The sequence below is a fragment of the Rattus rattus genome, chromosome 3 (genome assembly GCF_011064425.1).
Source record: "Rattus rattus isolate New Zealand chromosome 3, Rrattus_CSIRO_v1, whole genome shotgun sequence".
In the NCBI taxonomy this organism is placed as follows: Eukaryota; Metazoa; Chordata; class Mammalia; order Rodentia; family Muridae; genus Rattus; species Rattus rattus.
The window spans coordinates 133,347,696-133,371,385 of record NC_046156.1 but is presented as its reverse complement, the minus strand read 5'-3'; the positions used below and the strand labels follow the sequence as shown (position 1 = coordinate 133,371,385).

The 23,690-nt window shown below is 40.0% G+C and overlaps 1 protein-coding gene across 2 annotated transcripts in view; it reads right to left on the bottom strand.

Annotated features, from left to right (window-relative positions):
• Positions 1-23,690, bottom strand: part of Tbl1xr1 (TBL1X receptor 1) — a 139,788-nt gene that overhangs the window by 30,515 nt on the left and 85,583 nt on the right. For both annotated transcript variants that reach the window (XM_032898602.1, XM_032898603.1), the window contains exon 3: positions 6,268-6,370. In XM_032898602.1, the coding sequence (XP_032754493.1) occupies positions 6,268-6,325 (58 nt within the window). In that variant the 5' untranslated portion in view covers positions 6,326-6,370. The remainder of the gene's footprint in view (positions 1-6,267; positions 6,371-23,690) is intronic.

The window sequence follows — 23,690 nt, the reverse complement described above, 5'->3', positions numbered from 1 at the left end:
GGAGGCAGAGGCCCTGAATAGACAGAGAGTGGCAGGGTGGGTATTTGTGTACATGTGTATGTGTGCCTCAGTTATACAATCACATAGTTCCTGATCTGCTACACTGTTTGGTTAAGCAAGTAGTGATTTCCAGGGACAAGCTGGGCTTTAAGAAGAGAATGGGTTCTCGGGAACCTAATAACTCTACTTTGCAAGCACAAAAGACAAGAATTGAAAGAAAGAAAGAAAGAAAGAAAGAAAGAAAGAAAGAAAGAAAGAAAGAAAGAAAGAAAGAAAGAAAGAAAGAAAGAAAGAAAGAAGTGGTTCTTGAATATCACGGTTATCATTGAGGGCACTGGATAAACAACGTACCTCCTCCCCATCTCCCAAGGCATAGTTTAAATGAACACAACAGTGCCCAACAAAGAGATGGAGCTGAATTATTTCAGCCCAGTTATGCTCAGAACCTGCACATCATTCATGCTACCCACACCCAATAGCTGTGCCTTCTAGACTCAGTTTTCAGAAAAGACAAAAGGTAGGGGTACTAGCAGAGAATGTTCAGTTCTGCAGAGCTATGCACAGCACTCACACACTAGGTACATGCTTCTATTCCCTAAATTTTGCTTTTAAAAAAAGAATTGAGTAGTACGCTTGGTGCTAGACCACCTACACACAAGAGCCTGGCTTGTTGGATCCATAGCATTCTCCACATCCTCAAACAGGCAAAAAGCAACTCTACTAACTAGTTCATATGAGTATTACACCCTCTGAACTATTAACCAGGATCACAGACAGCATTAAGCCATGGAGTCACTCGTGCCTCAGCCTGACCGCTGGGCTTTCACAATGTTCACTTTGTACAGATTCTGTCTGACTGACTGACTGACTGACTCTGTGTGTGTGTGTGTGTGTGTGTGTGTGTGTGTGTGTGTGTGTGAGAGAGAGAGAGAGAGAGAGAGAGAGAGAGAGAGAGAGAGAGAGAGATACTATTTAAGGATGATCATTGACCATTATACTCTTTTCCAACAACTACATAAATACATAAAGCCCCTAGCAACATACACGTTTCTTTGTAGTTCTGCCATAGCGTGACAAAAATAACAAGCCAAAACAAAGGCAAAGAAAAGGACAGTGAGAGGAACACTGATCGAGTACTCTGGACTGTTGTCTTTTGTCCTTAACACTGTCACCTGAAATGAGAAATAGAAACTTCCTATACTGTAAAAAATGATCTTACAAAATAAGAGAAACTGACTTCAAAATATAAAGGTCATTTAATGGGGCCATCCCTAATTCTTAGTTTATTGTATACTCTATCATAAAGAACCAGAGATGCTGACTTGCACTTTTGCAACTAGACATCTCTGTAAAACACACACAGAAAAGGCAAACTGAAGCTAGACACGACCTGAACTACTCTGTTTTGTTGTTGTTGTTGTTGTTTTTGGGGTTTGTTTGTTTGTTTGTTTGTTTGTTTGTTTTTTGCTCTGTTTTTCACGGCTAGAGGTGAATTACTGATTGCCAGGCTAACATGAGGAGTGAGGCCTGCCTGGTACAGGGCAGGAAGATTACCTATTTAATTACCTTTGTATGAGTTAACAGAAGCTGTGTTGTCATTTGGTTGCTGACATTTTAACTGAGAACTGTCAAAGCAGAAAAATGAATGAAGTGTGACTGGTACAGAGGCTTAACATTAAACATTTCCAAGTTGCTCTAAGTTAAAGACAGAAACAGGGGTAGTTTTGACATGTGACCTTGTAACTAAAGCACAGACTAAGAATTTCCTGTCTGAAATGGCCACATGTGCTCCTGACTTCAGATTCTAGAACATGCGCATATCTAAAATGAGACTGCTTTTTTGGGACTGATAGCCATGTTTAAAGAAATTCATTTATGGAACATATCACCTGCTATAAAAATCTGGAGGGATTCTTTGTAACACTATATTGTGCCTGTATTTTAACTCAGACAGGTCAATGTGAAATTATGTGAGGAATTTTCTATTTGTATTAAATTAGTTAATAAATGATATTGGATTTTGAAGCAGTCTGGATATCAGGTTTTTTGATTAGGAGTGTCCACTTTCTACATTATTTGGAAAAGCACTGTATCACAAAAATTCTAGTATGGTAGTAGGCATTCATCCAGGAGACCTGATACCTTCTGAAGAGGTGCTAACCTGGACTGTCTGCATTAAGACTCTCAGTTCTAAAACCACAAGGGTTTTCTTCCTGAGACTTTCTGACATTATAATCTAATGATTTAGTGGCTTTAGTAGTAGTAAGTGCATTTTCATTTTTGCGATTTCTACTTAGTCAATCATAAAACTTATCTGTTTCATGACATCGTCAACAGAGATGTTTACTGAGCAGCTAAACATGTGCAGTGCCACTCAAATCTCTGAAGGCTTCTCCAACTAAACATGCAAAAGAAGCAAAAGGTTTCTCTGCGCCCGGGACGGCCTTGACCTCAGAGATGCACCTGCCTTGCCTCCCAAGTGCTAGCATTAAAGGCATGCACCGGCAGTGCTTGGCTGACATTTTACCTTCTTAAACAAAGCAGCTAGAAGAATAACTATCAGTAAGTTCACAAGAAATTACCAGGAAATTTTATTTAACACCCGCACCTAACAAACAGAACTGGATGTGTTTAGGGCTGGTAGGAAAAATCCAAGCTCGAGTGAACACTGTGTCAGGGTCAATTACATGACACATCATGAGCAAGTAACCACTGTACAAAGACGCCTGCCAGGCAGTCAATAATCAATTCAAATTTACACCTTGGGACAAACACTAACTACAGGAGGAACACTGGTTCAAGTCTGTCCTTACTTATAGATAAACAAGTACTTTGAATTTTTAAGATACCTCAAAGGGAGGAAAATCATTTCCTAAGAGGTGTTTGCTACATTGGGTTGGCTTCTTTACAATGCCGGATGGTGAGGGCCTCAGCAAGCTTCTTACCATGAAGTTAACTGAGAGGAAGCTGAGAGAAGTGCATAGTTACAATACTTAATAGAAACCTAGCAGCCTATACTTTTGTCTTCATCCTGACCTGTGAGGGCCAGCCAATTTGGAAAGGCAGCCCCAACTGAGAACTGAAAACTATCCCATGCCATCTTTTCAACAAACAACCCCATCTCTGAAGTCAGTCATCTGGAGGCTTACCACTAAAATAGCTTCATTCCCTCTATATCAGGATACCACAGTGCAGTCAATATTACATACAGTATTCAGGGAACAGACATCACAAATTCTTACTGAAAAATGTTACCTCTAAACCAATTATCAAAACAAAACCAATGCTTCCTAAGGCTTTCCTCACCTAAGAGCCAGAATGACATTTTACTCTAGTCCAGTCAGTCATTCCAGACTAGTTTTAAAGCATTTCTGTCATGGGCTCTATGCCTTGGCCTCCTTTCTGTCTAGCTCCTTATTTCACAGGGAATGAGGTAAAAACTAGGCAGGCTTCTTTTGTGTTGTTAGACATTTCAAGAGAAATAGTTATGACTCAAACAACTTTATCACATTGTTTAATATTTAACTGATTGCCATGAATGATTATTCATGCAATTGAACCCCATGGTGCCAAGATCACCACAATCATCATGTATCATTAGATGTCAGAGAACTTTCCAAACACAAGGTAAGTGCTCAGATCTACAGCCAATGGAGTCTGTTGTGGCTAGGATACTAGGTTCCAGATTCTTAAATTCATAGAACTGTAACATCCTTCAACTCTACTGTCTTCTACATCTGGAAGAAACTTAAAAAGCAGAGTCTGGTGGCATCTTATATATTTTAAAAAAGTACACCCCACTGCTTGTTTGACCTTTGTCTACATACTCAGCACTATCAATGATAGTTCTACGAAGACACAGCTCAGTATGTATACCTTTCAGCCTGTTCATTCTAGACTCAAGTCATTACCTATAGTTTTCTTAGGTAACATCATGAACATGCTTGCATATATGATGTATACTTCCTTCCCTGTCTCTTTTTGAAAAAAAAACCAACTATTTTAAATTGTATTTATTGCTGTTGTTATTTATTATTGTTGTTTTTATTGGGGGAGATGGGAGTTAGAGAACCTCATGGACTCTGTACTCTCTCTCCACCTTTTCATGAGTTCCAGGGATCAAAAGCAGGTCAGCAGGTTTCAAGGCAAGTGCGTTTCCATGCACTGAGCCATTTTGCCAGCCATCTCTGTAGTTTTAAACTGTCCCATGACTGACACACAATCGTGCCCTTTAAACTTTGTTTGGCCTGAGTCACCTGGACCACCTGCTGTTTTCCAAGCGATTCTAATACAAGAAGCCAAGGACAATACCAGACACAAATTCTGGGACAGAAGGTATGATGACATTTATGGCAAGGTGCACCAGGAAGATGAATATCCTCAGTTAAAATGTCATCAAGTACACCGATTTTTCTCCTGTCATAATAAGTTACAATTTTTATAAAGATGCTTTCTCACTTCTATACATGGTATTTACTAATTCTTCAATAGCAGTACAATGAAAATATAATGGTAAGGCAATGCTTACTAACTACATACAATGACTTGAGCTGATTATTTGGGGTCCTAAAAAAATACAATTCTTGCTTTAAGGTTGCATTTAGTGGAAGATGGTCTTATATATAGCCCAGGCTGGCCTTAAACTATCTGTAGCTGGAGGTGACAATAACTCTTGGACCTATGGTTCTGAAACACTGGGGCTCCTCCCTGTCCGTCCCCCCGCCAGTTCTCTCCCTTGATCTCCACTGTAACCTACACAATCCAAATATGCGTGTAATTCATATTTTTCACCAAGAATACAGGAAACTTTATGAGACTTTTAATTTCACATCACTAGATATTCTTTGAGAAATTAAATGGGTCAGTATTTTGCTACCTCCCCTTTTCTGATTCTTTTCTTGTAGGAATATAAAAAGCAGTTTGTAGAACCGTTTGGAACAGGGGAATCTGAGCAAACAGTTACCAGTGCTTAAGACATCTCACCTGCCTCACCTGGGCACTGGATGAAGCTCAGGGTAAGGTGCTCAGCTGTTTCTCATGTCCTCAAACATTAATGCCCAATGGTTTGACCTAAACGGTGGTCTTTCTAATACATCAAATGAGACTTCCTAACAAATCCCCACCCACCAGTCCTTCGCACTGCTTGTTTCATCCAAAAGCTTCAGAACCTTGGTTTGAGCTGTGTTGTCCCCACAACCAATCCTTCCATAGTGGGCAAAGTGTTACATAGTAACTTGTAAACACTTTCACAGGCTATACTGGGACAGTCACCAGGGCTACTGTACTGTGACTTTATTATTAATCATGGTATATTAAAAGTCTCTGAGGGTTGGGGATTTAGCTCAGCGGTAGAGCGCTTGCCTAGCAACCGCAAGGCCCTGGGTTCGGTCCCCAGCTCCGAAAAAAAGAAAAAAAAAAAGTCTCTGGGAGTTTGTTTGATCTGCTTTTCCCCTCACAGTATAAACAAACTCCAAAACTTTACAGCAGGTGATTCTGTGTTGGGCAGATCTCCTTGTCCAGGAGATCTCTCCTTGCCTCCCTGTGGTTGGTCTCCCTCGACCCCCTTGGTTGGTTACACTGAGCTCTCTTTCCCTCGCCACTCTCTTTCTGATCCCATATTATCTTCTCAGCTACTCAGAGAGGAATAGTGGTATTTACATCTTTGCCTGGTCCAGCAACAGTTTCACTTGCAGTCTCACTTCTATTTTATAATCAGACCTCCTTTTTAGAAAATTGAGATGATCAGTACTTCAATATTAATTGCAAACCACATTCAATGATCTATGTAGTAATAACCACTTGAATACATCCATCAGAATTCAGATCAAAATATATTTAATAAATATATTGGTATTAATACCTATGAAAATATGCTAAAAATACTGTTAATTTGATTTTACAATTCTTACCATAAGTAGGAGTAATAATCAACTGTATACATCCAATATACATTACTAAGCTTATGTTTCTGAGACCTTACTAAACATATGCAACAATGTCACATCATAACACCTTCCCAATTAAAAATGACTTCTAAACATCAAAGGACAAACTGCTAGTTATACGTATTGGCCTGAGATGATCCCAACATATTTGAAAGAGTCAGAGAGTTAAACCATGCAGCAAACACAGCTTTAAAGTGGCAGTCCAGACATCAAGAAACAGACAAAGCTCAACAGTTTGGACTGTTACAAATTTCAAATGCAAAAAAATTATTTTGAGAATAGTGAAAGAATTTGAGGCCTATTACTTTACAGCAGTACTCACCTGACTCTTGCAAGTACCTATATACCAAGAAGTTGACCTCATCACTGCTTATACTCATCTTTATTCCCACTTAAACCATGAGGTCACAACACAGGACATAACCCTAAAAATAAAACAAAGGTCATTATTTTCTCAGTCAAATATACTAAAACAAAATGTAAACAATGCTGTAAAAACATTTAACTTGATTAAATGATGTAAAACAAAGGTTCTTAGTGCTTGGGAGTTTTAACATAGTCACTTCCGTAGGCAGTAAGACACACACAATCAAAATATAGCTAGTGCTACTTTTCTATAGGGTAACATCCTGTCGAGAAGAAGATTCACAAAGGCCTTCAGCACTGCATGTAATGTTAAACTCCCTTTAGTTTCCTTAACTTAAAAAACAAAAAAAGGGCAAGATTTAAGATTCTAGCACAAGTTATTGGGAAAAGGCGCAATCTTAAAGCCCTGAGCAGCAGGGGAGCCTCATCCTGTCCTCTAGCTCTCTCCATCATCTCTGCACTCCTAGTAGACTTGTTTTCTCCATCTTAGAATCTCACAACACAGAGGTCACATCTGTGTATTTGTATATATATACAGGATCTGAATGTGCATAAAGCCATGAGGCTGCCACATTCTCTTACTGGATAGGATCATGTAGGGCAAGAGACACGCTAAGACAAGACTGAAGTATATGAGCATAAATCTATTTTCATTATTTAAGAAAAGATCAGAAAATTTCTCTTAAGAGCCTGTAAATATTTGAGATCCTGCCAGTCATACAACCTGTCACAACTCCTCAGTATTTCCATGTAGTGTAAAACAGTAAACGAAAACAAAAGAACATGGTTGTATTCCACTAAGACTATTTATGGAACTGAAACTTATACTTTACAGAAATCATGTTAAATATTAGCCCCCTCCCATCACAATTTTAAAAATGAAAAACAGGAGAAAAACATTTCAAGGAAAAAAATCCTTTTTCAGTATTCTGTTCCTCCCCTCAATATGAGACTGACATGAGAAGACCATCCCTATGGGCAGGGCTATTACTCAGAAATATTCAAATACAAATCTCTGACGGCTACTACAAGTGCAAAACACAGTGGGTGAATGAGATCAGTAGGAAAAACTCCACACTTGGAGGTCTCACTGCTAATCCCAAACCTTGACCCAAGTCACCAACCTACATAAACAGTGGAGTAGATCACAACAATTTACACACAATGCTATCTTAAATATTATCGTATTTTCAAAGGCAGCCAGAATATGTCATAATACACAGAGCAAGGGCTTAGATATCCACAACATCTTCTACTAGCATAATCCTGAACGGAGGTGAGCAGTTGTCATTCATCTGTGGTCAGGATGCTCACTAGGACCACATGAAGAGCTATGCCAGCTGACTGTGTGAAGCCAAGAGGTGCAGCACAGCCCCTCCTTAACATGGCAGGTTTGTTACACCTTTAACTCCACCCCCAAAGCAGCACAACTAGGAACAACAGAACACTGCTGCACTGTGCACTAGGGCATAGGAAGTGGCTCACCTCCCACAGGACTGTCTTTCAAGGTCTTTAAGTTCAAACGAACCTTTGAGGTTTGTGAGGGTTGTTTTTTTTTGGGGGTGGGGTGGGGGGAGGCTTCTAAGAGATACACCACAGTTATATAGGCACAAAGGAGCCTTAGAAAATATCAACCTCAACAGACCCATGGGCACAAGAGAACATTAGAAAACAATGACCTTAATCCCTTCAACTTGGATGTCTAGCACCCAGGATCCTGAGAATAGGCTTCGCATGGCCACTAAGTAGCTCTAGATAAGGTAAAATCATTATTGTTTGGTTTTGCTTTTTAGCAGGAAGGCTTCACTATGGTACCAAGTATTAACAAGCTCGAGCCTGTCTCAGTGACCCTGTGTCTACTTCCCACTACAAGTACGTGCCAGCCACCAATGTGGCTTCATCACTGCTGAGTCTGAACTATGGGATCATTCTTTGATACTTGTAAATTTAACAGCTGAATTCAGAGCTTAAATCAGTCCTTCAGAAAAAGGCTCCATCTTTGAACATTCCATACCCTTTAGGAACGACTGAAGAGGAGCAGATGAACATTAACACCTAACAGCTTCTGCCAGCCAATGTCCTATTTTTCCCCAGTAAAACCCTCTCTGGAACAGCACTAAAAGCACGCTACTTTCAATTTCCCATCTCATTAAAAATAATTAAAACCTCACCAATGTTTAAAGTAATACAATTTTGTGTATATAAAGTACATTAAAGAAATGAGTTTTGAGACATTTTCACGTCTTCTGAAACATATCTTAAAAGGCAAAGAATTCTTATTATTTAAAGCCTAAATAATACCCTGCTTATAAAAACCCATTTGTAAACTGTAAAGCAAAGAAAACATGAAGATTAATGTGATTACACAATTTCAGAAAGAAATCCCCTGAATAAAATATGTTCCAGGTTGTTTCATAACTAATGAAAAAATAAATTTTATTTAACAAAATCAAATCAATTCTTTTTGAACTCTATTTTTTTTTTTTTTTTTACATAAAGTCTCTCTATGTAGCTCTGGCTGGCCTTGAACTCACAGAGATTCACTTGCCTCTGCACGCCCAGTCCTGGGATTAAGGTGTGATACACCATGCCTGGCCAAATCAATTAAATTCTTTAAGCAATAGCTAATAATACACGTAGTTTTGTATGTGTCAACACTATGGTTTCTGTTCATACAATTTAGGGCTGCTGACAAACTCCCAGGTTGGAGAGACAGTTCAATATCAAACCACTAGCCACAAAAGCAAGAGAAGCAAAGTCCAGATACCAACACCATGTAAAAGCTGGAAATCACAGTATGAGTTTCTTGCTCTAGCAATCCTATCATGAGACAGAGAGCAGACACAGGAGCATCTTGGGAACTGGCAGGAAAAAAAAAAAACAGTAGCAAACAACAAAGTGGGAGATGAGGCTGGTCTTCTACATGTACACAGTGCTACACTGTGTCTAACTCACCCACAAACACATACCTGTCATCTGGGCAGATTTTTTGAAAAAAAGAAACTCCTAAACTAAGGATAAATGCTGTTTACATTGTATTTCAAGCCTAAGACTCATTCTAAGAAAGTCAAACTAAAGTGGAAAAAATGTCCTTTTAAAATAAAAATCACTGAATCCACATCTATTTTCTTACAAGACATTTAATACTTTAAATACCATGCTCCATACTACAGACAGCCTATGAGATCTTCACATAAAACAGAAACAAATGTAGGGATCAAAGAGAGTAATAAAAGCAGAACAAGCCGAAGATAAAACAGTTATGAATGGAAGTCACCATCCTCTCTTGACACATGACCATCTTCAGGGTTAAGTCTCCAAAGAATACCCTTGGCAGTATGTTCTTGTATGGGCACTTTGTTCTTGTATTTACAGTTAATTTTGTGTTCTTTTCAAACAAGATAGTCACCTTGGTTTGATACTATAGAACACTAGACTGGAATCACAATGTAGCCACTGTAAAGGGTCTTAGCAAAGAAGAGTCAATTTCACTAATTAACATTACCTATACTCCTATCGAAAAGACCTGTGGTGAACCACTTCATAGTCCAGATGTTGTCTGCAATTTATAAAACATTCAAAAGAGTGACTGTTCACAGAAGTATCTAAGATCTTTTGAAAATGGAGGGTATACAGAACTCATTAACTATGTGTTGAAAACTGTGTCAATTATAGTTCAAACATGCATACAAGGCACTGAAGGGTGAGACGTGAAATCTAGTAGACAGAGAGCAGGTTATATGATTCATTTTGTCAACAATCTGATAAAGCAACCAACCTCTTTTTCATTGAGAATGAACAGGAGAAAGTCCAATATAGGAAATCAAACCAGGAAGCTACACTCTTCTGCTAGCATAGAAAAGCTAGTACAATCTTCTCAAATTAAATCAATCTAATTAAATCAACTTCAGTGTTATGAGGTAACAAGACTGAACACAGTTCACACTTTCCAAAAATTGGTCAATCACGAGAGCAGGTAAACACCGTGCAAAATTCAGGCACTGCAGGGAGGGAGAATACCATGCTGGGCCAAGGTGTAAGAACAAGACATTATAATGATGCTCATTTCCAGAGTAAGGAAGGGGGTGTGTAATTAAACTAAGACTTCAGTAAGTTGAAAAAGGTGTCCACATATTATTATACTTAGAAGTCCTTAGAAGAGCAAGAGTCTAAATCTGTACCTGATGGTCCTGTAGCAAACAGGCAATCAACAGAGACTAAGTGTCCAGTGCAGTATTTCAAAATGGAAGAAAACTGTAAAATCCTCACTGACCTAATGGACAACGAGTGCCTGTTTATGGTCAAGTGTAGAGGGCGTGTAAGCTGCATTCAGGACTCAAGAACCAGTGGTGATCTTGAAAATTGGGGAAAAGCAAGAGGGTGACAGCACTTCAAGGTTTTCTGCTCTAAAAAGCAAGCAGGCAAACGACAAGAACAAAACAAACAAACAAACAAACAAGCACCCCACAGAGGAACCAAGGCAAACATACAAAGCAAAAATGTCTTTCACAACCTCCTGAGGCCAGACGGTTCAGTCCTCTGTGGTATCTTGCTTGCTATGGAAGCTACCCAATCTCTAGTTGCAATGAAGAGCAAGCATCTTGTGAAAAGTTGCATCCTCCCCACTTCACAGAGAACATGTCCCACTGCTACGGTGGCCCGGGTGCTCGGCACTGCAAGTCAGGTGTAATGGATACATTGTGTGCACAGCAAAATGTGATCGACTTTAAAACTCAGTGTAGTATTGGGTCTCTAGAGGAGGCCTACAGGATTTTCTGGTGCTGTGGGTGAGGGCAGGCTTTCCTTCACACAGTGTTACTACAGTATTCCCTTTCTCACAGAGTTAACATTTGCACAAATGTAACCTAGCAAAGATGTGCTTCCTACTTCACAGGTAGGAACACCATTTTGGGAATTTTTCATCACTATGCACGACTACAAAACCAAATGAAAAGCTCTCCCTGAAGAATTAATTTTATCAGTATCTTAACACCAGTATGTCCTTTAACAGCCCAGTCCACAAAGCACCACGCTCACACAGGCCTTGGTTCTGGAGCTGACATGGCTGTACCCTCATCACTTTACACTTCAAACAACAAAATGGTTTCTCAGTTGGCATCCCATAGATATTGCTTACAAATGAACAATGAAAAACTTTCACTTCTAAGAAAATACTAAAAATTTGTTGCCAAAGATTAAATTTAAGCTTTTAAATTAAAAAAAAAAATTTGATTTTCAGAAACACTGTCAAAAGTTTCTAATGCCCCAGTGGCTGTTAATGAGGAAAATGGTGACATAATTAATGGTTCTGATATTTTAGTACTGTATCACCAAGTTGTGAAAGGTTTTCTTAACTTGGAAACTCTTTTTCAAATGGCCAGCACAAAACTTGCAAAATTACATAGGAATAGAAGGTGTGTTAAAAAGTTTGAGAAAAGGCCCGGTGTGGTGGCAGGCATCACTAATACAGAACGTGAAAGGCAGGGGTAGGTGAGTCTCCGTGGCTCTGAGGAAAGGCACATGTATATTGTAGCAGGTGCATATATTTTAACAGGGAAGAATTACACAAAGGGGCAGAGACCTTAGCAGTCAAGAGCAGTGCTCCAGCACCAAACGGGGGACCAGCCTGGGACGACGACATGCTGTGACATCTCCAGGCACATACCTACACATATCCACTTAATTAAAAATAACAAAATAGTAACACACATACAAATTATTTAGAGTGCATTGTTTTATGTCTGGTAATAAAGAAGACTATGAAATTTAATCCAAAAATAAATTCTGGTTTTAATTTGGAAACATTCCAGCTCTTTCTGCACAGCCAGGCCTCCCCACATGTTTCAACTGCAGCCACACATCTTCAGACTCGAATTCAGAGCAGATGTGAATACCCAGCTGTGTATCAAGCCAGAGATTAAGGGATTTGCAAAAACATAAAACAATGCCATCTAAATACTTTTCTTGGAAAACACTTTTATTTCATAAAACGCATGATTTGTGTTACTATGTTATGCATGAAGTTATGTTAAACTGTGAATTATAAATTTTAACACTTTGAGTATTTGATGCAGTAAATACCTATACTACATACTACATTTTTTTTATTTTTTTATTTTTTATTTTTTTATTTTTTCATCTTTATTAACTTGAGTATTTCTATTTACATTTCGAGTGTTATTCCTTTCCGGTTTCCGGGCAAACATCCCCTAGCCCCTCCCCTTCTTTATGGGTGTTCCCCTCCCCATCCTGTCCCCCCATTGCCTGCCCTCCCCCAACAATCACGTTCACTGGGGGTTCAGTCTTAGCAGGACCCAGGGCTTCCCCTTCCACTGGTGATCTTACTAGAATATTCGTTGCTACCTATGAGGTCAGAGTCCAGGGTCAGTCCATGTATAGAGAAAAAAAAAGCTCTTTATGGTTAATGAAGTCAGGTTGTCCAAGGACAGTAAAGCCTGAGGACTGCTGGGTGTAAAGCCCCATTCCTTCTTAGCAATCAACACCAGTTATCATTTCTCTGTCACAGTCAGTTTCCTGACAAGAAGGAAAACAGTCTCATTAGGCCACAACGATTGTTCAGACTTGTAACTTGGCCTAAATCTTCTATTTATGCTCACATGGGAATATGCATTAGGTATCCACCTCAAAACATACTTAAGAGAACAGGTATTAATGCAAAAACCATAAACAGCAGAACACAAAAGATCTGGCTAGTTTTTATTAAACATACAGCATGAAACTCTGATTTATCAGAAACATTAAAAAATAATTTTTTCTAAGGCCACACCTCTGTGTATGGAATTCTCCGCAGACATCCATGTGATTTAACAATTACACTGAAAATTACACTGTCTTAAGTGCATTCACAAAGATTTTACTGAGTTCTGCATTGTATATTTGTCATTGTTCTTCTCCAACAGAGACTCATTAACATTAAGTATAAAGAGAGCCGTGAAAGAGATGACTCAGCACTTTTCTTGTTCTTACAGAGGATCAGGGCTCAGTTCCATGCATCTATATGGTATCTTACAACCATCCACAACTCCAGCCCCAGGGGACCTAGCACCCTTTTCTGAACTCCCTAGGTACCATGCACTCAGTGCACATATATACATGCAGACAAAACACTAATACTTTTTTTTTTTTTTTTTTTTTTTTTTTTTTTTTTGGGGCTGGGGGCCCGAACCCGGGGCCTTGCACTTTCTGGGCAAGACCCTTCCCCCTAGGCTAAATCCCCAACCCCCCCTTTTTTTAAAGATTTTTATTTACTTTACATATGTGAGTACACTGTAGTGTGAGTACACTGTAGCTGTCTTCAGACACACCAGAAAAAGGCTTCGGATCCCATTACAGATGGTTGTGAGCCACCATGTGGTTGCTGGGAATTGAACTCAGGACCGTTGGAAGAGCAGTTGGAGCTCTTAACCACTGAGCCATCTCTCCAGCTCCCACACTAATACTTCTTAAATTAAAATAAGTAAGTTTGAGGCCAGTTGTGGTAGTACATGCCCTTAAACCTAGCAATCAGGTGGCAGAGGCAGACAGATTTCTATGAATTCAAGGACAGCTTGGTCTACAAGATTTCCAGGAGAGGCAGAGTTATGTAGAGATTTTGTCATAGACAGATAGATTAATAGATAGATGATAGATAGATAGATAGATAGATAGATAGATAGATAGATAGATGATAGATAGATAGATAGATAGATAGATAGATAGATAGATAGATAGATATATGGATGGATGGATGGGCTCTGTCCCAGTTACATGGCAGTAGCCAAGAATGCCTGACTTACTATAAAAGGGGCTGTTTGCCCCCTCTCACTCTCTTACCCCCTGTCTCTTCTCTCCATTCCCCTCCCCCCTTTCCACCTATTCCGGACCATCCTTGCCTCACCTCTCTCCTTCCCTTCCTCCCTTTCTGTATGTCTACTCCCTCCTCCCCTCCCCATGCCCTAAGTAAATTCTATTCTATACTATATCTGTTGTGTGGCTGGTACCTCGGGGGAAGGGATGGCTCGGCATTGCCCCCGAGAAGCAGTCCTTTCCACTTCACCATACCACAGCTCTACCAAACGACGTCACTGAAAACAATTATTCTATGTGCTAACTAAAACAAAAAAAAAAAAAAATTAATCAAAAGAGGAGCATACATTTAAGAGGAGGAGGAAGTGGTGGGGGTAGCAGCCAAGGCTTCTAAAGAGAATAGGCCTTGTAGACATTCTATGCTTCATCCCGTTCCACAACAGCCCCTACACTCTGATAGTCAGACTTGGGTGGAGAAGCAAATAAAAGGACTTTTTAGTAACACTTTTAAACCTTCAATTTCCATACTAATCAACTAATCAACAAGCTTAGTATAATGGGGTTTAGTTCAGATTTCTAATGTGAAAAGAGCTAACCCAGCACCAGTACCTGAGCAGTTTAGCAAACACATGGTTATGAAGGTGTGATCCCCATGTGAGCAAACTGAGTCTTCATCCAGTGACCACTAAGTCATTCCGCTATTACCCAACAACATAAACTCAGGACTACTACTAATTTGAATTTTTTAAAAGATGAACAAGAAATTAGATTAAATTTGTAATAAAGGAACATTTTCAATAAGATAAAAATATTGAAGATTTTCCATCTCATGGTACACTACTGTAATCTGTAGCTACTTCTATCTGCAGAATGTACAGCAACAATAGACTAGAAACCACAAGATGTAGGAGGAGGGGCCTGTCAGATTATCCTGCACATCACCTGTGTTCTACTGGCCACCTCCCGTTCAGATCTCCCTTCCCACCAATAGTCCCTTTCTAGGGTCCCGGGTTCTACCTGTACTAGTGATATAAAGGGGAAATAATAATAATGGGGAGGGAGGTTTAAGTGGCAAGAGGAATGGGAGGAGAGGACAGAGAAGAGGATAGAAGGAAGAATAGCACTAAAGGATATTAGAGAAGACTATCTGGAAACCTACACACATCACCTACTTAAGGATTCACACCAAAGTACAACACACTGAGACTAAATTTCAACATGAATTATGAAGAGACACTGTGTTCAGACTGGGATTCAGACCCAGGACAAGCAGCTGAGGTACATATTTTACATACAAAGCAGACCTGGCCTCCAGGTTCTTCCAGAATCCTTCAGTCCCTGCCTGTTACAGGGCATAGCTGGCACACTGGGCTGTCTACTCTGAACTTTCTACCTTCCCCTCCACAAGAAACTCTTCCATATACAGTCCAGACATTTTTGATCTCCTCTATCTCTCACACTACATTTTCTCTCTCCCTGCCTGTGCACACTCTTAATACAGTTCAGTATGTTGTGGTGACTCCAACCATAAATTTATTTTGTCACTACTTCATAACTGTGATTTTACTATGGGTATGAATCCTAAATTTTTTGGAGAGAGAAGTTTGCCAAAAGGGTCACCACGACTCACAGATTGAGAACCACTACTCTAGAATAAGATAATAAAAAAAAGTATTTACATGATTTAATTTGCCTTCATCAAAATAAAGCACTGTCTGTCCCTGTTCTTTCCTTAGACCTCTTTCCAGGAAAATTGCCAGGACATATTTCTACATGTCTGGCTTCTCTCACTTTATCTCAATCTCAACTGTTAACTAGTATAGACAGGCTAAGTTTTACAAATGAATGTGGTTAGGCAATGAATACCAAAACTTTAATGTATTTATAAATATGTACTGTAAAGCCCTTTGGGCCCATGTGACTTGGGACCCCATTCAAAAACTTAACAGAGTATTCACTGTTTAGCATCAATGCCTTAGTATACAGTAAAATGTGAAGGTTGGCTGTTTCACTAACACAAAAACAGAGCAGGCAGGAGCAAGCACAGCTCTGATTCCAGCATTTGGGAAGTAGATTTCAATAGCATTAGCTACACAGTGAGCTTGAGTTTAGAATGCGTTACAAGAGAGCCTTAAATAAGCACCAGCAAACCAACATCGGGCACTGTAATCCCAGGCCTAGGCATGGAGGTTATGAGTTAATGGCCAACCACCTGAGAAAATCATTAACTAGTGACTTAAAATCTCAACTCAAATCAGGAAAGACATTCCATAAGACACTGGTCTGATGGTGACCTTAGGAAGCAAACATGGATGGAAATATGAGTGTATGGCAGTTCAGAACAGGCCATCAACGGGGGACAGCAATTGAGGCACATTCACCCAAGGTGTTTCTAGAACAGTCTGGCACTGTGGACTACATATGACCCACTTCCTTCTGCTACCCAGTCCACAGCAAATGTGTGGAGGGTGCTGGCTTTCTCCTTAATACCATCTCCTTCAGCATACTTCTTCCCCTCACAAGTGAGCGTCTCTGGAGGCCAGACACTGTTCTGCCCTTCAGCTTAACTGTAGGCTTGCAGAGCTCTCCAGGTTCTTTTTTTTTTTTTTTTTTTTTTTGCCTTACTTAGGCCTCCACCTACACACACACATCAGCCACCTGATTCTAAGGCTCTGAATGTTCTTTCCTGTTGTGCCACTTGCAGATGGCATGTCAGACCTCTCAGCCTCCATAACCCAATGAGCCAGTTCAAAACTACTCCCTTTCATTCAAAGTATCACTTCATGTGGGACAAACCCAGGCAAACATATGTGAACTACTCAAGAACTTGAACAGTCCTTCAGGGACCTCAGAGACCACATGACACTGCAGGTTTGCCAAAGCAGAAAACAGAGAAGCTACCCAAGACTGGTAAGGTTCTACCAAGGGAGCACATGAGCCAACTTGAGGGTGAGTGAGCATCAACGTAGAAAAACAAAAACGCAACTTGCAACATAAATACAATCCCCTCCCTGTGCCCACAGGCTGTTTTGCTGCCAAGCATGCTATATTTTTGGCTGATAATTCTTGGCTTTTTGGTATTTCACTCACACAAACAGCTCTCTTATCGCTCCTCAGATCTTGGCCAAACTCTTGTATCTGCTTTTAATTCAATTTATGAAGTTAAGTTCATGACCCTATTGATATTTCCTGTCATAGCATAGCTATGGTGCCTGGTCAGACCAAAGGAGCTGCAGATAAGTAACTGCCTTTCTAAAAGTTTTCTTTTAAATAACAGTGATCAAATTTAAGAAGCTGTAGTGCCCAAAATAAAACCTTTAAAGTAAATACTGAAGATCTGGAGGCAGCATGCAGTGTGGCAGTGCAGGGAGCCAGCTCCACACCCCACCTAGTCCGGGTAGGCATTGAATACTACACCCTCAGATAGTGCCCAAAATCTTTAATTTGTCTATACAGTTGACTGATATTGAAAAACAAGAGTCAAGTATGGTAAGAGGCAGCTAATGAATAAAGAAAAAACCTTTTGTGTGCTCATTTTTTAAAAAATGTTAATTTGTTTAAAAGTTCACTCTGTGTGTGATGTGAGTTATTTAATTCATGTAACGTTCAGGCTGTAGCAAGAGTGGTGGCACATGCCTTTCATTCCAGCACTTGGGAAGCACAGGCAGATGGGTCTCTTGTGAGTTCAAGGCCAGGCTGATCTACATATTGAATTCCTGGACAGCTATAGCTACATGGTAAGACACTGTCTCAAAACTAACCAATACCAAGCTGTATGGTGTGATGGAATCCGAGACTGAATCAGGAAGTCTCTACCTAGGTCCCAGTTTGTTTGTGTGGAAAATGAGGGTAATGGATTAAGATAACACTTCTCCTTTCCCCATTTCCCTATTTGAGTTAGCTACATTATACCGGGGTCAAAACTTCACCACTGTAGACAATAATCTCCATTTCCCTCACTGCTGATCTTTCTTTCCATTCATAGACATGATCCTACCTATGTGTACATAGAGAAAATATACTGTGTCCACGTGGAAGGCAACCTTGGAGGTCTTGGGATGAGGGACCAGGGAAAGCTATTGTCATCCCAACGGATTCTCTGAGTTGCTAGCTAAGGAGAAGCAGTCAAAGGGGCACTGTTAATGGCAGGTAGTAGGCACCCTGATAACTGCTGTTGAGTGTCAAGGACAGCACCACCATCATGCAGGTTGAACACTCATTCCATAACCATGGCCGGATTCTCCGCAAGGTCATTCAATGCCAGCAGACATGTACTGCCAGCATGATATGTCTGAGAGCAGGTGCTAAGTACTTAGAAGAGTCACCAACTCGGTTATTGAAGAAATGACAACAAAGATGATAAATTAAGTTACTGCTTGGATTTATTTAATATATGATAATCTAACTATGCCTCTGACATTTCAGTGATAATGATGCCATTTTCCTATGCACGATATTTTATTTTTCTGGCTAAATCTTAAAATATGGAATCTGGCTTTCCTTTTTGACAAGGCTAAAGTAAGAAACCTTCCCTCTCTCCTTTCAAGACTTTCTTCCTCTTCTGAGTGGTGTACACACTTGTATGTTTGTTTTCTACTCAAAGAGTTTACATGTCTACAGGCAGAAGAACAGCAAGGTCCTGTGGGCGCTCCACCTTGTTTCCTGACTGTAACTGACTATTTACATCCTACAGTTCAGCATCCAACATATTTAACTGTTGCTGTAAAAAGCTAGCCAAGATATAATATAGATTTTAAGCCTTTCTTAAGCTGGAATGAATAACTAAACGTTCTATTTAACTGATAAGTGATGGACTGGGTGTTGAGTATATCATATGCTTTATAAGTTGTAGAATGGTAATAATTGTACTCAATTTATATATAAGTGAAAAGGCTTTTTAACTGGACAAAAAGGGGGAAATGTTGTGGTTTGCCTGAAGTTATCTGTATTTTGATGCTAATTCCACTGCCCCAAGGACAGCAGCCTAGTCACATACTCAGAACTCAGGTGACTTTACCAGAACCTTCTCCCCATTGAATTTGTAAAGTACAGGTGAGGGGCAGGTACAGGATAGAAGAAGGCCTGTCATTGGAGGAGAAGGAAGGATGGGCGGGAGAGAAGTTTGAAGGAAGAGGAGGAGACTAGAACAGAGGCAGGACGGAGAGAGGGGAGAAGCCATGGCAGATGGTGTTAAGATTCTGCTCTGTGTATTTACAGGTCATTATTAATGTTCTCAAGGGATGAATGGTACTGGGCTTTGTATGTTTAAGTGGGCAATTATATCTTATCAATTGGGTCAAAGATTATTGTGTTGTGTGTTCTTTTATGTGAGGGTTTGAGTGTAGTAAAGTGTGCTGCTGGGATGTGTATCTAGCAGATACCTTGGGGCACTGAGGTGCCAGACCTAGCGGGATAAAAGACCAACTTTACCTTTTTTTATTTTTGTATTTTTACAACAACATTTAACTACAGTTTAAACTGAAGATGAGCCATCTGCCATTCTTAGTGCTCACGCTGATGAACTCTATGGGTATGAGAACTAACAAGCTTAACTGTATAGCAAGATTCTATCACAGTCCACCCAGGACATCTTCTAGCAGATGTGGACATAATCAAGCATTCAAAAATCAAGAACTTGTTAGCAAGGGACTGCTTACAGAGAGGCTGGTGTGGTGGGGGCAGAGGAGACTATGGTCATGGTATACCTACTAGATACTCAGAGGAGAACGAAAGCATTGTGACTAAACCACTTATTTTAAAATTAACCAATGCTAATTGAATTTGTTAAAAGAATCATTTTAAAGCACAGTTTAATGCAAATTACCTGAAGTGATTTTAAAATAACTTGGCATACAATTTACTTCTTAGTCATCAGAATACTTCACCCTGGCAATATATAGTATCTAAAGTAATATTTAGAATCGCTAATAGAATTTTTCCACTTATAAAAAAAAGTAAAATAGTCATCATGGTGGAAAAGAAACAGTGACCCTGGGATAGAAGACTTTGGGACAATTCTTAGGGCTCCAGACCATCAGGAGCCACTTCATCAGTTTTTCCATCTGTCTTCCCACGTAGACTTAAACACTAAGATGGTATCTGGTGTGTGTGTACATGTGTGTGCATGCATGTATGTGCGTAAGAATACAGGTAACAGTCCTCACCTTGCACTTTCCTTGAGACAAGAGCAATTTGTTGTTGGCTGCTGTACATGCCAGCCTAAGAGGTCCATGAGTTTCCAGAGAATTATCTGTCTCTCCTTCCGCCTCACTATAGGAGCTGTGGGATTTTTGTATGGGTTCTTGGTTGCAAACTCAGGTTCTCAATTGAGTCATCTTCCCAGCCCAAGACATTTAATAATAAAAATGAACAGACTGGATGTTATGAAAAATGCTGTCTCTAAAAACTGTAAGGTACCCCTGTACAAACTAAGATGGCCAATGGCTCCCTTCAGTCACACTGCCCTGGAAGAAGTATCCATACACACCAGCAGACAAGAGTTGCCCATATGAACACAGCCACACAGGTAAGATTTTTGCATCTAAATAGTTGCTGTGTGAACTGGCACACCCACCATTTGACTACTCCAGGCTAAAGTTCCTACTTTAAGGGAATGGTAGGTGTGGTAGTTTAAATATGCCTGGCCCACAGGAAGTGGCACTTTTAGGAGGTGTGGCCTTGTTGAAGGAAGTATGTCAGTGTAGGGGTGGGCTTTGAGGTCCTATGCCCAGTGCGGAAGAGACCCTCCTCCTAGCTGCCTACAGAACTGATTCTCCTGCTGCTGCCTTTGGATCAAGATGTAGAACTCTCAACTCCTCCAGTACCATGTTTGCCAGAATGCTGCCATGCTTCCTGCCATGATGATGATGGACTGAACCTCTGAAGCTGTAAGCCAGCCCCAATTAAATATATTCCTTTAGAAGAGTTATCTTGGTGATGGTGTCTCTTCATGGCAATGAAACTTTAAGACACTAAAGAATAAATTCCAGGGCCGCATCCATGCTACACAAGTGCTCTGCCACTAAACTATAATCCCAACTTCACGCCTCCTATTGAAGGAGGAGGCACTCATTTTGTAACTATATCTCTAAAGTGTAAAGACTAAAATACTTGGCTTAGATGTAGACAGTCTGGATGAACAAAACTGCTCCAGCCCAGCACAAGGTGGTGCTGCTTTAACAGTTACAACCACAGGAAAGGATATGCTTTACGTCAGTTATAGCAATAGATTGGTGGGTGGGGAGGAAAAGGGGCCAAAGTAGCAGAAAACTGAGCACTTTGAGCTGATCTCAGCCAGGCATGGTGCTGACTGCACCATGAGATGACATGATAACACATTCAGGGTCAGCCTTGGCTACAAGGCAAATGCAAAGATTAGTCAGCAGCACATAAGAACCCCTCACTTTTAAAAAAAAATCTTGTTTACCTTAAGGGAATGGGTCTCAGTATCACTGGAAACACATGTTTCAGAATTAGGAATGATAAAACTTAAAAGAAACAGAGGTGATGGAATTAACAGTTAAACAAATGTACACACACACACACACACACACACACACACACACACAGGACAGCTTTCCTAAAGGAAGAATAAAATTGAACATCATTGCAATGCATGATTTTGGTGGCAATGTGTCAGTCTCAGCTCTAGAAAGGAACCACACAAATGCAAACCAACTGTGATTACTTACATTATTAACTCAACAACTCAGTAACAAACTGTCACCTAAAATCTAAATGCAGATGTCTGTGTGTCACTCATTTACACGTTCATTGTGTGTGACATTACATAGGTATGCCATGGGTCCATGATGGGAGCTTTCCCCAACCGTGCTCTGTCCAGCTTGTTTGTTAAAACAGTTTCTCATTAAAAGCTCAACAATTTAACTAAAATGGCTGTCCACTGAGACCCAAGACCTGCCATTCTCTTAGCACTGAGGTTATAAAGGTGAACTCATGGCCAGCTTTACGTGTGGCTTTGAGATCCAAACCCACACTCTCATAGTTGTACAGCAAATGCTTAACCCACTGACCCTCTGCTGACTACCTAAAATAGAGGCTATTTCCAAGTAAAATCTTCTCATCTCAACTTTGATAATTTCACCATAAAAGTTCATACAGCAAATCTTTCTTGAAAAAATTGTCTTAAACTCTATTTATAACTGATAATTTGGTCAATCAGTTAAGACAGTAAGCAGAAAGTTAAGTCATGTCCTATGATAGCATTTTTAAAACCTCTTCCCTTGTGGTCCTAACTACTGGGTCTTCCACCAGTCTCAGTTGAACCTAAGTAAGTGGTATCCATCCACTCCAAGGATATGTTTCATACAATGTTTCGTTCTTTCTATTACCATTCTGAAACACAAGTAACATCTCTTATCTGCTAAGGAGTCTAGAAGCACCCCAGTCAGCCTGAAAGAGCAGATGTTGACACATAATGCATATACTTTATTTCTCTCTTATACAGCAATTAAGTTTATAAATAAAATGCAGTAAGGGATTAAAAAGTGTCAACACAGCACTCTAGTTAGTGCAACACTCACAAGACTGGTGGACAACATATATGATCTGGATGCAAGGGAAAAGGTCTTTCACTCCTTGGTAGATAAGAAGTCCAAGATTTCACACAGTGGAGAAGTTAAATAATGCTCCTTTCTGTGAATCTCCATTTAACATTCTCAGACTGTAATTGACCAGTTTCATTGCATTCTTGCACTTAACAAACTACTTAGTCAAGTGTGTTTTGTCTTCTCACTCCCATTTTTACTCACAATTCTGTGTTTTTCTCTACCTCAATAGTTCAGAGCTAAGAGCAGACAGACCATTTAAGCTACTATTAAATTCCAGTTGTGAGAACTGAATAAAACTTCCACTAACAATGGAACCTGATTTAGAACCTTCCCCTAGTAGTCTTTAGTTTGTATATCATTTTATAAAATAAATTTTCAGACATACACAAAAACTAAAATGCTCACAAAGCTTTAGCACTTCCTTACATTTAATATCAAAACCACAGTAGCCATGTACAAGCTCACATTCAAGCTTTAAGCTGAATCCAAGCTGCTGCTAGACAGACAGCCTAGTTCCTCTGTTGCTCAGCTCTCCATTGCAGGTTCACAGTAGTGTGTTTGAAGGACCCTAGTTCTTACTGAAGCATAAGAGCTATTAAAAGGTTTGACCTGGTAGAAAGTAGGTTATGGAGTTCCTATGAAGGACCCTAATGGCTTTTACCAGCTTTACACCCACCAACTCAGGTCAAGATTGGGGCAAGTATGAGCTTCCAGCCTCGGGTCAAAGCTAGGTCAAGTTCCATTCTCCACCCACAGTTCTCAGGAGGAAGAGGGACACTCTTGAAAATCTGAAGAATGTACTGACATAGTCACCTGACCCTCTGGTTCCAGAAAGAGTTCGCATGCATGTCATGCTTGCTAACTAATAGATTCAAAGGTCAATATGCTTAGCTAATAAGTTTAAACTGTAACCTTGCTGATGCAACCTATACCCCTAAAAAGTATAAAAACTGCTTTCGAGGTTGCCTTCCAGTCACTCGCCATGAGGGGCTGATTGAAGGTT